This window comes from Panulirus ornatus, chromosome 1 (genome assembly GCF_036320965.1).
Source record: "Panulirus ornatus isolate Po-2019 chromosome 1, ASM3632096v1, whole genome shotgun sequence".
NCBI classification, from domain to species: Eukaryota; Metazoa; Arthropoda; class Malacostraca; order Decapoda; family Palinuridae; genus Panulirus; species Panulirus ornatus.
In genome coordinates, this window is record NC_092224.1 from 50,104,284 (window position 1) to 50,121,834 (window position 17,551).

The 17,551-nt window shown below is 42.4% G+C and overlaps 1 protein-coding gene across 1 annotated transcript in view; it reads left to right on the forward strand.

Moving 5' to 3' along the window:
- Positions 1-17,551, forward strand: part of LOC139748986 (uncharacterized) — a 368,011-nt gene that overhangs the window by 213,855 nt on the left and 136,605 nt on the right. Inside the window, exon 7 of the mRNA XM_071662381.1 lies at positions 5,666-5,794. Coding sequence (XP_071518482.1) covers positions 5,666-5,794 — 129 coding nt within the window. The remainder of the gene's footprint in view (positions 1-5,665; positions 5,795-17,551) is intronic.

Below are 17,551 nucleotides of genomic sequence, written 5' to 3' on the forward strand. Positions count from 1 at the left end.
ACTGCTTCTAACAACTTGCCTCCCACACCATATATTCTTAATACCTTCCACAGAGCATCTCTATCAACTCTATCATATGCCTTCTCCAGATCCATAAATGCTACATACAAATCCATTTGCTTTTCTAAGTATTTCTCACATACATTCTTCAAAGCAAACACCTGATCCACACATCCTCTACCACTTCTGAAACCACACTGCTCTTCCCCAATCTGATGCTCTGTACCTGCCTTCACCCTCTCAATCAATACCCTCCCATATAATTTACCAGGAATACTCAACAAACTTATACCTCTGTAATTTGAGCACTCACTCTTATCCCCTTTGCCTTTGTACAATGGCACTATGCACGCATTCCGCCAATCCTCAGGCACCTCACCATGAGTCATACATACATTAAATAACCTTACCAACCAGTCAACAATACAGTCACCCCCTTTTTTAATAAATTCCACTGCAATACCATCCAAACCTGCTGCCTTGCCGGCTTTCATCTTCCGCAAAGCTTTTACTACCTCTTCTCTGTTTACCAAATCATTTTCCCTAACCCTCTCACTTTGCACACCACCTCGACCCAAACACCCTATATCTGCCACTCTGTCATCAGACGCATTCAACAAACCTTCAAAATACTCATTCCATCTCCTTCTCACATCACCACTACTTGTTATCACCTCCCCATTTACGCTCTTCACTGAAGTTCCCATTTGCTCCCTTGTCTTACGCACCTTATTTACCTCCTTCCAGAACATCTTTTTATTCTCCCTAAAATTTACTGATACTCTCTCACCCCAACTCTCATTTGCCCTTTTTTTCACCTCTTGCACCTTTCTCTTGACCTCCTGTCTCTTTCTTTTATACTTCTCCCACTCAATTGCATTTTTTCCCTGCAAAAATCGTCCAAATGCCTCTCTCTTCTCTTTCACTAATACTCTTACTTCTTCATCCCACCACTCACTTCCCTTTCTAAACAGCCCACCTCCCACTCTTCTCATGCCACAAGCATCTTTTGCGCAATCCATCACTGATTCCCTAAATACATCCCATTCCTCCCCCACTCCCCTTACTTCCATTGTTCTCACCTTTTTCCATTCTGTACACAGTCTCTCCTGATACTTCCTCACACAGGTCTCCTTCCCAAGCTCACTTACTCTCACCACCTTCTTCACCCCAACATTCACTCTTCTTTTCTGAAAACCCATACTAATCTTCACCTTATATATATATATATATATATATATATATATATATATATATATATATATATATATATATATATATATATATATATATATATATATATATATATATATATATATATATATATATATATATATATATATATATATGTAAAAGTGAGTGCTCAAATTACAGAGGTACATGTTTGTTGAGTATTCATGAGAAGGGTGAAGGCATGTACTGAGCATCAGATTGTGGAAGAGCATTGTGGTTTCAGAAGTGGTAGAGGATGTGTGGATCAGGTGTCTGCTTTGAAGAATGTATGTGAGAAACATTTAGAAAAGCAAATGGTTTTGTATGTAGCATTTATGGGTCTGGAGAGGGCATATGATAGAGTTGATAGAAATGATCTGTGGGAGATATTAAGAATATATGGTATGGGAGGCAAGTTGTTTGAAGCAGTGAAAAGTTTTTATCTAGGATGTAAGGCATGTGTACCTGTAGGAAGAGAGGAAAGTGATTGGTTCTCAGTGAATGTAGGTTTGCGGCAGGGGCGTGTGATGTCTCCATGGTTGTTTAATTTGTTTATGGATGGGGTTGTTAAGGAGGTAAATGTAAGAGTTTTGGAAAGAGGGGAAAGTATGCAGTATGTTGTCGATGAGAGAGCGTGGGAAGTGAGTCAGTTGTTGTTAGCTGATGATACAGCGCTGGTGGCTGATTCGTGTGAAAAACCGCAGAAGCTGGTGACTGAGTTTGGTAAAGTGTGTGAAAAAAGAAAGTTGAGAGTAAATATGAATAAGAGCAAGGCTATTAGGTACAGTAGGGTTGAGGGTCAAGTCAACTGGGAGGTAAGTTTGAAGAAAAAAACTGGAAGAAGTAAAGTGTTTTAGATATCTGGGAGTGGATTTGGCAGCGGATGGAACCATGGAAGCGGAAGTGAATCATAGGGTGGGGGAGGGGGTGAAAGTTCTGGGAGCGCTGAGGAATGTTTGGAAGTCGAGAACATTATCTCGGAAAGCAAAAATGGGTCAGTTTGAAGGAATGGTGGTTTCAACAATGCTATATGGTTGCGAGGCGTGGGATATACATAGAGCCATGGAGAGGAGGGTGGATGTGCTGGAAATGAGATGTTGATGTTGATAGCCGCACGAAAGAGGGACTTTTGGATGTTAATGTGCTGAGAAGAGGAACTGGAGGAATGTCTGATGATTATTCCTTGGAGACGAAGGTGAAGATTTGTATGGGTTTTCAGAAAAGAAGAGAGAATGTTGGGTTGAAAAGAGTGGTGAGAGTAAGTGAGCTTGAGAAGGAGACTTGTGTGAGGAAGTACCAGGAGAGACTGACTACAGAATGGAAAAACGTGAGAACATAGGAGGTAAGGGGAGTGGGGTAGAAATGGGATGTATTTAGGGAAGCAGTGATGGCTTGCGCAAAAGATGCTTGTAGCATGAAAAGCGTGGGAGGTGGGCAGATTAGAAAGGGTAGTGAGTGGTGGTATGAAGAAATAAGATTATTAGTGAAATAAAAGAGAGAGGCATCTGGACGAGTTTTCCAGGGAAATAATGCAAATGACTGGGAGATGTATAAAAGAAAGAGGCAGAAGGTCAAGAGAAAGGTGCAAGATGTGATAAAGAGGGCAAATGAGAGTTGAGGTGAGAGAGTATCATGAAATTTTAGGGAAACGAGGGAACAAATGGGAGGGTCAGTGAAGGGGGCTAATGGAGAAGTGTCAACAAGTAGTGGTGATGTGAGAGGGAGACGGAGTGAGTATTTTGAAAGTTTGTTGAATGTGTTTGATGATAGACTGGCAGATATAGGGTGTTTTGGTCGAGGTGGTGTGCAAAGTACGAGGGATAGGGAAAATGATTTGGTAAACAGAGAAGAGGTTGTAAAATCTTTGCGGAAAATGAAAGCCGGCATGGTAGCGGGTTTGGATGGTATTGCAGTGGAATTTATTAAAAAAAGACCTTGACTGTAGTGTTGATTGGTTGGTAAAGTTATTTAACGTATGTATGACTCATGGTTAGGTGCCTGAGGATTAGCGGAATGCTTGCACAGTGCCATCGTACAAAGGCAAAGGGGATAAAAGTGGGTGCTCAAATTACAGAGGTATAAGTTTGTTGAGTATTCCTGGGAAATTATATGGCAGGGTATTGTTTGAGAGGGTGAAAGCATTTACAGAGTATCAGGTTAGGGAAGAGAGATGTGGTTTTAGAAGTGGTAGAGGATGTGTGGATCAGGTGTTTGCTTAGAAGAATGTATGTGAGAAATACTTAGAAAAGCAAATGGATTTGTATGCAGCATATATGGATCTTGAGAAGGCATCTGATAGAGTTGATAGAGATGCTCTGTGGAAGGTATTAAGAATATATGGTGTGGGAGGTAAGTTGTTAGAAGCAGTTAAAAGTTTTTATCGAGGATGTAAGGCATGTGTACGTGTAGGAAGAGAGGAAAATGATTGGTTCTCAGTGAATGTAGGGGTGCGGCAGGGGTGTGCGATGTTGCCACGTTTGTTTAATTTGTTTATGGATGGGGTTGTTAGGGAGGTGAATGCAAGAGTTTTGGAAGGAGGGGCAAGTATGCAGTCTGTCGCGGATGAGAGAGCTTGGGAAGTGAGTCAGTTGTTGTTCGATGATGATACAGCGCTGGTGGCTGATTCATGTGAGAAACTGCAGAAGCTGGTGACTGAGTTTGGTAAAGTGTGTGAAAGAAGAAAGTTAAGAGTAAATGTGAATAAGAGCAAGGTTATTAGGTACAGTAGGCTTGAGGGTCAAGTCAATTGGGAGGTAAGTTTGAGTGGAGAAAAACTGGAGGAAGTAAAGTGTTTTAGATATCTGGGAGTGGATCTGTCGGCGGATAGAACCATGGAAGCGGAAGTAAATCATAGGGTGGGGGAGGGGCGAAAATTCTGGGAGCCCTGAAGGATGTTTGGAAGTCGAGAACATTATCTCGGAAAGCAAAAATGGTTATGTTTGAAGGAATAGTGGTTCCAACAATGTTGTATGGTTGCGAGGCATGGGCTATGGATAGAGTTGTGCATAGGAGGGTGGATGTGCTGGAAATGAGATGTTTGAGGACAATATGTGGTGTGAGGTGGTTTGATCGAGTAAGTAACGTAAGGGTAAGAGAGATGTGTGGAAATAAAGAGAGTTTGGTTGAGAGAGCAGAAGAGGGTGTTTGGAAATGGTTTGGTTACATGGAGAGAATGAGTGAGGAAAGATTGACCAAGAGGATATATGTGTCAGAGGTGGAGGGAACGAGGAGAAGTGGGAGACCAAATTGGAGGTGGAAAGATGGAGTGAAAAAGATTTTGAGTGATCAGGGGCCTGAACATGCAGGAGGGTGAAAGGCGTGCAAGGAATAGAGTGAATTGGAACGATGTGGTATACCGGGATCGACGTGCTGTCAATGGATTGAACCAGGGCATGTGAAGCGTCTGGGGTAAACCATGGAAAAGTTCTGTGGGGCCTGGATGCGGAAAGGGAGCTGTGGTTGGGGGTTGTTATTCCATGTGTGGCGAGGTGGCGATGGGAATAAATAAGGGCAGAAAGTATGAATTATGTACATGTGTATACATGTATATGTCTGTGTGTGTATATATATATATATGTGTACATTGAGATATATAGGTATGTATATTTGCGTGTGTGGACGTGTATGTATATACATGTGTATGTGGGTGGGTTGGGCCATTCTTTCGTCTGTTTCCTTGCGCTACCTCGCTAACGCGGGAGAGAGCGACAAAGCAAAATAGATATATAAAAAATAAAATATATATATGTATATATATATATATATATATATATATATATATATATGTATATATATATATATATATATATATATATATATATATATATATATATATATATATATATATATATATATATATATATATATATATCTTTCTTTCTTTCTTTCAAACTATTCGCCATTTCCCGCATTAGCGAGGTAGCGTTAAGAACAGAGGACTGGGCCTTTGAGGGAATACCCTCACCTGGCCCAATTCTCTGTTCCTTCTTTTGGAAAATTAAAAAAAAACGAGAGGGGAGGATTTCCAGCCCCCCGCTCCCTCCCCTTTTAGTCGCCTTCTACGACACGCAGGGAATACGTGGGAAGTATTCTTTCTCCCCTATCCCCAGGGATATATATATATATATATATATGAAACAAGACATAAGTATACACATACTCTTGTAGGTGTTTATATCATAAGAGAACCTAGCAAGGGGAGTACTTAACAGCAGGATTATTTAGCAGTTGGAGTACCTAGCAGCAGGAGTACCTAGCAGGTGCAGTACCGAACAGGTGCAGTACCTAGCAGCTGGATCACTTAGCAGCGGGAGTGGTCTACCTAGCAGCAGGAGAAACATAAGTTATTTAGACACCCTGGCAAATGAAACACTTGATGACCTTACACAATGCTTCTCACCTCTTGTGCATTATTCCAGGTGTCATAGAGTGAGTGTCACTGCTTTTGTTACAGTTGCACCAGAGATGGGCGTCGGGACGGGCGTGGTGTGGGCGGAGGCAGGGGAGAGAGCGTTGATGGTGTGTGGTTACCGCGGATGGCCAGAGCCTACAGTCACCTGGACCAAGGACGGCGCCATAATTGGTTAGTAAACACTTGCTTGTTATCCTCCACGGTGGATACCTGAGCTACTATCATCCTCTCCTATTCACCATAACAACATTAGTCTTCTCATTTTCTAATGATCCACTTAGATGTTGTGGATTGAACAATCCAGTCACATATCGGCTATGAATACATTACTCTCACTCTCTCTCTCTCTCTCTCTCTCTCTCTCTCTCTCTCTCTCTCTCTCTCTCTCTCTCTCTCTCCTCTCTCTCTCTCTCTCTCTCTCTCTCTCTCTCTATCTCTCTATCTCTCTCTCTCTCTCTCTCTCCTATTACGCATCTTCTTTTCGTGTTGTTTCCTCTCGCTATTTCTTCTTTCGTGCGCCTTTAATTCTTTCATTCCATCTGTCTTTACCCCTCTGAATATTCAGATACGCCTCCTTTTGCAATATATATATATATATATATATATATATATATATATATATATATTTTGCTTTGTCGCTGTCTCCCGCGTTAGCGAGGTAGCGCAAGGAAACAGACGAAAGAAATGGCCCAACCCGCCCGCATACACATGTATATACATACACGTCCACACACACAAATATACATACCTATACATCTCAATGTACACATATATATACACACACAGACATATACATATATACACATGTACATAATTCGTACTGTCTGCCTTTATTTGTTCCCACCGTCACCTCGCCACACATGGAATAACAACCCCCTCCCCCCTCATGTGTGCGAGGTAGCGCTAGGAAAAGACAACAAAGGCCCCATTCGTTCACACTCAGTCTCTAGCTGTCATGTAATAATGCACCGAAACCACAGCTACCTTTCCACATCCAGGCCCCAAACAACTTTCCATGGTTTACCCCAGACGCTTCATATGCCCTGGTTCAATCCATTGACAGCACGTCGACCCCGGTATACCACATCGTTCCAATTCACTCTATTCCTTGCACGCCTTTCACCCTCCTACATGTTCAGGCCCCGATCACTCAAAATCTTTTTCACTCCATCTTTCCACCTCCAATTTGGTCTCCCACTTCTCCTCGTTCCCTCCACCTCTGATACATATATCCTCTTGGTCAATCTTTCCTCACTCATTCTCTCCATGTGACCAAACCATTTCAAAACACCCTCTTCTGTTCTCTCAACCACACTCTTTTTATTTCCACACATCTCTCTTACCCTTACTTTACTTACTCGATCAAACCACCTCACACCACATATTGTCCTCAAACATCTCATTTCCAGCACATCCATCCTCCTGCGCACAACTCTATCCATAGCCCACGCCTCGCAACCATACAACATTGTTGGAACCACTATTCCTTCAAACATACCCATTTTTGCTTTCCGAGATAATGTTCTCGACTTCCAAACATTCTTCAAGGCTCCCAGAATTTTCGCCCCCTCCCCCACCTTATGATTCACTTCCGCTTTCATGGTTCCATCCGCTGCCAGATCCACTCCCAGATATCTAAAACACTTTACTTCCTCCAGTTTTTCTCCATTCAAACTTACCTCCCAATTGACTTGACCCTCAACCCTACTGTACCTAATAACCTTGCTCTTATTCACATTTACTCTCAGCTTTCTTCTTTCACACACTTTACCAAACTCAGTCACCAGCTTCTGCAGTTTCTTACATGAATCAGCCACCAGCGCTGTATCATCAGCGAACAACAACTGACTCACTTTCCAAGCTCTTTCATCCACAACAGACTTCATACTTGCCCCTCTTTCCAAAACTCTTCCATTCATCTCCCTAACAACCCCATACATAAACAAATTAAACAACCATGGAGACATCACACACCCCTGCCGCAAACCAACATTCACTGAGAACCACTTCCCTCTCTTCCTACACTTAACTTCCAAAGAGCATCTCTATCAACTCTATCATGTCCTTCTCCAGATCCATAAATGCTACATACAAATCCATTTGCTTTTCTAAGTATTTCTCACATACATTCTTCAAAGCAAACACCTGATCCACACATCCTCTACTACTTCTGATACCACACTGCTCTTCCCCAATCTGATGCTCTGTGCATGCCTTTACCCTCTCAATCAATACCCTCCCATATGATTTCCCTTTCCCAGGAATACTCAACAAACTTATACCTTGGTAATTTGAGCACTCACTTTTATCCCCTTTGCCTTTGTACAACTGAACTGTGCAAGCATTCCGCCAGTCCTCAGGCACCTCACCATGAGTCATACATGCATTATATACCTTACCAACCAGTCAACAATACAGTCACCCCCTTTTTTTTAATAGATTCCACTTCAATACCATCCAAACCCTCTGCCTTGCCGGCTCTCATCTTCCGCAAAACTTTTACTACCTCTTTTCTGTTTACCAAATCATTTTCCCTAACCCTCTCGCTGTGCACACCACCTCGACCAAAACACCCTATAACTGCCACTCTGTCATTAAACACATTCAACAAACCTTCAAAATACTCACTCCATTTCCTTCTCACATCACCACTACTTGATATCACCTCCCCATTAGCCCCTTTCAGTGAAGTTCCCATTGATTCCCTTGTCTTATGCACTTTATTTACCTCTTTCCAAAACAACTTTTTATTCTCCGTGAAATTTCATGATACTCTCTCACCCCAACTCTCATTTGCCCCCTATTTCACCTCTTGCACCTTTCTCTTGACCTCCTCTCTCTTTCTTTTATACATCTCCCAGTCATTTGCATTATTTCCCTGCAAAAATCGTCCAAATGCCTCTCTCTTCTCTTTCACTAACAATCTTACTTCTCCATCCCACCACTCGTTACTCTCTCTCTCTCTCTCTCTCTCTCTCTCTCTCTCTCTCTCTCTCTCTCTCTCTCTCTCTCTCTCTCTCTCTCTCTCTCTCTCTCTCTCTCTCTCTCTCTCTCTCTCTCTTTCATTACGCACCTTGTTTTCGTGTTGTTCCCTCTCGCGTTAGCGAGATAGCGCAAGGAAACAGACGAAAGAATGGCCCAACCCGCCCACATACACGTGTATATAAATAAACGCCACACACGGACATATACATACCTCCACATTTCAACGTATACATCCAAATACACACACAGATATATACATATATACACATGTACATATTCATGCTTGCTACCTTAATCTATTCCCGTTGCCACTCCACCACCCATGAAATGGCATTTTCCCCTCCCGCGGGGCGCTTGCAAGGTAGCACTAGGAAAAGACAACAATGGCCACATTTCTTTACACTCAGTCTCTAGCTGTCATATATAATGCACCGAAACCACAGCTCCCTCTCCACATCCAGGTCTTGCAAAACGTCCCATGGTTTACCCCAGACGCTTCACATGACCTAGTTCAATCCATTGACAGCACGTCGTCCCCGGTATACCACATCCTTCCAATTCACTGTATTCCTTGCACGCCTTTCACCCTCCTGTATGTTCAGGCCCGGATCGCTCAAAACATTTTTCACTCCACCCTTCCACCTCCAATTTGGTCTCCCACTTCTCCTCGCTCCCTCCACCACTGATAAATATATCCTCTTTGCCAATCTTTCCTCACTCATTCTCTCCATGTGACCAAACCATTTCCATACACCCTCTTCTGCTCTCTCAACCACACACCTTAAATTACTATACATCTCTTTTACCCTTCCATTACTTACTCGATTAAACCACCTCACACCACATATTGTCCTCAAACATCTCATTTCCAACACATCCACCCTCCTCCGCACAACCCTATTTATAGCCCATGCCTCACAAACATATAACATTGTTGGAACCACTATTCCTTCAAAAATACCCATTTTTGCTTTCCAAGATAACGTTCTTGCCTTCCACACATTTATCAGTCCTTTCAGAATCTTTGCTCCCTCCCCCAACCTGGGACTCACTTCCGCTACCATGGTTCCATTCGCTGCCAAATCCACTCCCAGACATATAAAACACTTCACTTCCTCCAGTTTTCCTTCATTCAAACTTACCTCCCAATTGACTTGTCCCTAAACCTTACTCTACCTAATAACCTTGCTCTTCACATTTACTCTCAGTTTTCTTTTTCACACACTTTACCAAACTCAGTCACCAGCTTCTGCAACTCCTCACCCAAATCAGCCACCAGCGCTGTAACATCAGCGAACAACAACTAACTCACTTCCCAAGCTCTCTCATCCACAACAGACTGCATACTTGCCCCTCTTTCCAAAACTTTGATATATGGTTGCGAGGCGTGGGCTATAGAGAGAGTTGTGCAGAGGAGGATGGATGTGCTGGAAATGAGATGTTTGAGGACAATATGTGGTGTGAGGTGGTTTGATCGAGAAAGTAATGAAAGAGTAAGAGATGTTTGCTAATAAAAAGAGCGTGGTTGAGAGAGCAGAAGAGGGTGCTTTGAAATGGTTTGGTCACATGGAGAGAATGGAGAGAATGAATGAGGAAAGATTGACCAAGAGGATATTTGTGTCAGAGTTGGAGGGAACGAGAAGGGGGAGACCAAATTGGAGGTGGAAAGATGGATTGAAAAAGATTTTGAGTGATCAGGGCCTTAACATGCAGGAGGGTGAAAGGCGTGCAAGGAATATAGTGAATTGGAACGATGTGGTATACCGGGGTCGACGTGCTGTGAATGGATTGAACCACGGCATGTGAAGAGTCAGGGGTAAACCATGGAAAGTTCTGTGGGGCCTGGATGTGGAAAGGGAGCTGTGGTTTGGGTGCATTATACATGACACCTAGAGCCTGAGTGTGAACGAATGTGGTCTTTGTTGTCTTTTCCTAGCGCTATCTCGCGCACATGCGGGGGCAGGGGGTTGTTATTTCATGTGTGCCGGGGTGGCGATGGAAATGAATAAGGGCAGACAGTATGAATTATGTGCATATGTATATATGTATAAGTCTGTGTATGTGTATGTGTATGTGTGTATGCTCAAATTACAGAGGTATAAGTTTGTTGAGTATTCCTGGTAAATTATATGGGAGGGTATTGATTGAGAGGGTGAAGGCATGTACAGAGCATCAGATTGGGGAAGAGCAGTGCGGTTTCAGAAGTGGTAGAGGATGTGTGGATCAGGTGTTTGCTTTGAAGAATGTATGTGAGAAATACTTAGAAAAGCAAATGGATTTGTATGTAGCATTTATGGATCTGGAGAAGGCATATGATAGAGTTGATAGAGATGCTCTGTGGAAGGTATTAAGAATATATGGTGTGGGAGGCAAGTTGTTAGAAGCAGTGAAAAGTTTTTATCGAGGATGTAAGGCATGTGTACGTGTAGGAAGAGAGGAAAGTGATTGGTTCTCAGTGAATGTAGGTTTGCGGCAGGGGTGTGTGATGTCTCCATGGTTGTTTAATTTGTTTATGGATGGGGTTGTTAGGGAGGTGAATGCAAGAGTCCTGGAAAGAGGGGCAAGTATGAAGTCTGTTGGGGATGAGAGAGCCTGGGAAGTGAGTCAGTTGTTGTTCGCTGATGATACAGCGCTGGTGGCTGATTCATGTGAGAAACTGCAGAAGCTGGTGACTGAGTTTGGTAAAGTGTGTGGAAGAAGAAAGTTAAGAGTAAATGTGAATAAGAGCAAGGTTATTAGGTACAGTAGGGTTGAGGGTCAAGTCAATTGGGAGGTAAGTTTGAATGGAGAAAAACTGGAGGAAGTGAAGTGTTTTAGATATCTGGGAGTGGATCTGTCAGCGGATGGAACCATGGAAGCGGAAGTGGATCATAGGGTGGGGGAGGGGGCGAAAATTTTGGGAGCCTTGAAAAATGTGTGGAAGTCGAGAACATTATCTCGGAAAGCAAAAATGGGTATGTTTGAAGGAATAGTGGTTCCAACAATGTTGTATGGTTGCGAGGCGTGGGCTATGGATAGAGTTGTGCGCAGGAGGATGGATGTGCTGGAAATGAGATGTTTGAGGACAATGTGTGGTGTGAGGTGGTTTGATCGAGTAAGTAACGTAAGGGTAAGAGAGATGTGTGGAAATAAAAAGAGCGTGGTTGAGAGAGCAGAAGAGGGTGTTTTGAAATGGTTTGGGCACATGGAGAGAATGAGTGAGGAAAGATTGACCAAGAGGATATATGTGTCGGAGGTGGAGGGAACGAGGAGAAGAGGGAGACCAAATTGGAGGTGGAAAGATGGAGTGAAAAAGATTTTGTGTGATCGGGGCCTGAACATGCAGGAGGGTGTAAGGAGGGCAAGGAATAGAGTGAATTGGAGCGATGTGGTATACAGGGGTTGACGTGCTGTCAGTGGAGTGAATCAAGGCTTGTGTGGCGTCTGGGGTGGACCCTGGAAAGCTGTGTTGGTATGTATACACGTGTGGGGACTTGTGTATGTATATGTGTATGGGGGGGGGGTGGGGCCATTTCTTTCGTCTGTTTCCTTGCGCTACCTCGCAGATGCGGGAGACAGCGACAAAGTATAAAAAAAAAAAAAAAAAAAAAAAAAAAATATATATATATATATATATATATATATATATATATATATATATATATATATATATATATATATACATATATATTATTTTTTATTATACTTTGTCGCTGTCTCCCGCGTTTGCGAGGTAGCGCAGGGAAACAGACGAAAGAAATGGCCTAACCCCCCCCCCCCATACACATGTATATACATACGTCCACACACGCAAATATACATACCTACACAGCTTTCCATGGTTTACCCCAGACGCTTCACATGCCTTGATTCAATCCACTGACAGCACGTCAACCCCAGTATACCACATCGCTCCAATTCACTCTATTCCTTGCCCTCCTTTCACCCTCCTGCATGTTCAGGCCCCGATCACACAAAATCTTTTTCACTCCATCTTTCCACCTCCAATTTGGTCTCCCTCTTCTCCTTGTTCCCTCCACCTCCGACACATATATCCTCTTGGTCAATCTTTCCTCACTCATCCTCTCCATGTGCCCAAACCACTTCAAAACACCCTCTTCTGCTCTCTCAACCACGCTCTTTTTATTTCCACACATCTCTCTTACCCTTACGTTACTCACTCGATCAAACCACCTCACACCTCACATTGTCCTCAAACATCTCATTTCCAGCACATCCATCCTCCTGCGCACAACTCTATCCATAGCCCACGCCTCGCAACCATACAACATTGTTGGAACCACTATTCCTTCAAACATACCCATTTTTGCTTTCCGAGATAATGTTCTCGACTTCCACACATTCTTCAAGGCCCCCAGGATTTTCGCCCCCTCCCCCACCCTATGATCCACTTCCGCTTCCATGGTTCCATCCGCTGCCAGATCCACTCCCAGATATCTAAAACACTTCACTTCCTCCAGTTTTTCTCCATTCAAACTCACCTCCCAATTGACTTGACCCTCAACCCTACTGTACCTAATAACCTTGCTCTTATTCACATTTACTTTTAACTTTCTTCTTCCACACACTTTTCCAAACTCAGTCACCAGCTTCTGCAGTTTCTCACATGAATCAGCCACCAGCGCTGTATCATCAGCGAACAACAACTGACTCACTTCCCAAGCTCTATCATCCCCAACAGACTTCATACTTGCCCCTCTTTCCAAAACTCTTGCATTTACCTCCCTAACAACCCCATCCATAAACAAATTAAACAACCATGGAGACATCACACACCCCTGCCGCAAACCTACATTCACTGAGAACCAATCACTTTCCTCTCTTCCTACACATACACATGCCTTACATCCTCGATAAAAACTTTTCACTGCTTCTAACAACTTTCCTCCCACACCATATATTCTTAATACCTTCCACAGAGCATCTCTATCAACTCTATCATATGCCTTCTCCAGATCCATAAATGCTACATACAAATCCATTTGCTTTTCTAAGTATTTCTCACATACATTCTTCAAAGCAAACACCTGATCCACACATCCTCTACCACTTCTGAAACCACACTGCTCTTCCCCAATCTGATGCTCTGTACATGCCTTCACCCTCTCAATCAATACCCTCCCATATAATTTTCCAGGAATACTCAACAAACTTATACCTCTGTAATTTGAGCACTCACTCTTATCCCCTTTGCCTTTGTACAATGGCACTATGCACGCATTCCGCCAATCCTCAGGCACCTCACCATGAGTCATACAGTCATATATATACAGTCATATATATATATATATATTTATTATTTTTTTTTTTTACTATACTTTGTCGCTGTCTCCCGCGTTTGCGAGGTAGCGCAAGGAAACAGACGAAAGAAATGGCCCAACCCCCCCCATACACATGTATATACATACGTCCACACACGCAAATATACACAACTACACAGCTTTCCATGGTTTACCCTAGACTTGACTTGACTTGACCCTCAACCCTACTGTACCTAATAACCTTGCTCTTATTCACATTTACTCTTAACTTTCTTCTTCCACACACTTTACCAAACTCAGTCACCAGCTTCTGCAGTTTCTCACATGAATCAGCCACCAGCGCTGTATCATCAGCGAACAACAACTGACTCACTTCCCAAGCTCTCTCATCCCCAACAGACTTCATACTTGCCCCTCTTTCCAAAACTCTTGCATTTACCTCCCTAACATCCCCATATATATATATATATATATATATATATATATATATATATATATATATATATATATATATATATATATATATATATATATATATATATATATATATATATGTATACGTCGAGATGTATAGCTATGTATATGTGCGTGTGTAGACGTGTATGTATATACATGTGTATGTGGGTGGGTTGGGCCTTTCTTTCGTCTGGTTCCTTGCGCTACCTCGCTAACGCGGGAGACAGCAACAAAATATAAGAAAAATAAATAAATGAATATGTATATATATATATATATATATATATATATATATATATATATATATATATATATATATATATATATATATATATATATATACATATATATATATATATATATATATATATATATATATATATATATATATATATATATATATATATATATATATATATATATATATTTATATATATATATATATATATTTATATATATATATATTTTTTTTTTTTTTTTTTATACTTTGTCGCTGTCTCCCGCGTTTGCGAGGTAGCGCAAGGAAACAGACGAAAGAAATGGCCCAACCCCCCCCATACACATGTATATACATACGTCCACACACGCAAATATACATACCTACACAGCTTTCCATGGTTTACCCCAGACGCTTCACATGCCTTGATTCAATCCACTGACAGCACGTCAACCCCGGTATACCACATCGCTCCAATTCACTCTATTCCTTGCCATCCTTTCACCCTCCTGCATGTTCAGGCCCCGATCACACAAAATCTTTTTCACTCCATCTTTCCACCTCCAATTTGGTCTCCCTCTTCTCCTTGCTCCCTCCACCTCCGACACATATATCCTCTTGGTCAATCTTTCCTCACTCATCCTCTCCATGTACCCAAACCACTTCAAAGCACCCTCTTCTGCTCTCTCAACCACGCTCTTTTTATTTCCACACATCTCTCTTACCCTTACGTTACTCACTCGATCAAACCACCTCACACCACACATTGTCCTCAAACATCTCATTTCCAGCACATCCATCCTCCTGCGCACAACTCTATCCATAGCCCACGCCTCGCAACCATACAACATTGTTGGAACCACTATTCCTTCAAACATACCCATTTTTGCTTTCCGAGATAATGTTCTCGACTTCCACACATTCTTCAAGGCCCCCAGAATTTTCGCCCCCTCCCCCACCCTATGATCCACTTCCGCTTCCATGGTTCCATCCGCTGCCAGATCCACTCCCAGATATCTAAAACACTTCACTTCCTCCAGTTTTTCTCCATTCAAACTCACCTCCCAATTGACTTGACCCTCAACCCTACTGTACCTAATAACCTTGCTCTTATTCACATATATATATATATATATATATATATATATATATATATATATATATATATATATATATATATATATATATATATATATATATATATATATATATATATATATATATATATATATATATATATATATGTATATTCTTTTCTTTCATACTATTCGCCATTTCCCGCGTTAGTGAGGTAGCTTTAAGAACAGAGGACTGGGCCTTTGAGGGAATATCCTCATCTGGCCCCCTTCTCTGTTCCTTCTTTTGGAAAACAAAAAGAGAGGGGAGGAATTCCAGCCTCCCGCTCCCTCCCCTTTTAGTCGCCTTCTACGACACGCAGGGAATACCTGGTTAGTATTCTTCTTCCCCTATCCCCAGGGATAGAAAGAAATGACCCAACCCACCCCCATACACTGGTATATACATACACGACCGCACACGCAAATATACATACACATACATCTCAATGTACACATATATTTACGAACACAGACACACACATATATACACATGCGCACAATTCACACTGTCTGCCTTTATTCATTCCCATCGCCACCTCGCAAAACATGGAATAGCATCCCCCTCCCCCCTCATGGGTGCGAGGTAGCGTTAGAAAAGACAACAAAGGCCCCATTCGTTTACACTCAGTCTCTAGCTGCCATGCAATAATGCCCGAAACCAGAGCTCCCTTTCCACATCCAGGCCCCACACAACTTTCCATGGTTTACCCCAGACGCTTCACATGCCCTGATTCAATCCATTGACAGCACGTCAACCCCGGTATACCACATCGCTCCAATTCACTCTATTCCTTGCCCTCCTTTCACCCTTCTGCATGTTCAGGCCCCGATCACACAAAATCTTTTTCACTCCATCTTTCCACTCCTAATTTGGTCTCCCTCTTCTCCTCGTTCCCTCCACCTCCGACACATATATCCTCTTGGTCAATCTTTCCTCACTCATTCTCTCCATGTGCCCAAACCACTTCAAAACACCCTCGTCTGCTCTCTCAACCACGCTCTTTTTATTTCCACACATCTCTCTTACCCTTACGTTACTCACTCGATCAAACCACCTCACACCACACATTGCCCTCAAACATCTCATTTTCAGCACATCCATCCTCCTGCGCACAACTCTATCCATAGCCCACGCCTCGCAACCATACAACATTGTTGGAACCACTATTCCTTCAAACATACCCATTTTTGCTTTCCGAGATAATGTTCTCGACTTCCACACATTCTTCAAGGCCCCCAGAATTTTCGCCCCCTTCCCCACCCTATGATCCACTTCCACTTCCATGGTTCAATCCGCTGCCAAATCCAATCCCAGAAATCTAAAACACTTTACTTCCTCCAGTTTTTCTCCATTGAAACTTACCTCCCAATTGACTTGACCCTCAACCATACTGTACCAAATAACCTTGCTCTTACTCACATTTACTCTCAACTTTCTTCTTTCACACACTTTACCAAACTCAGTCACCAGCTTCTGTGTTTCTCACATGAATCAGCCACCAGCGCTGTATTATCAGCGAACAACAACTGACTCACTTCCCAAGCTCTCTCATCCCCAACAGACTCCATACTTGCCCCTCTTTCCAAAACTCTTGCTTTCACCTCCCTAACAACCACATCCATAAACAAATTAAACAGCCATGGACACATCACACACCCCTGCCGCAAATCTACATTCAATGAGAACCAATCACTTTCCTCTCTTCCTACACGTACACATGCCTTACATCCTCGATAAAAACTTTTCACTGCTTCTAACAACTTGCCTCCCACAGAGCATCTCTGTCAACTCTATCATATGCCTTCTCCAGATCCATCAATGATACACACAAATCCATTTGCTTTTCTAAGTATTTCTCACGTACATTCTTCAGCAAACACCTGATCCGCA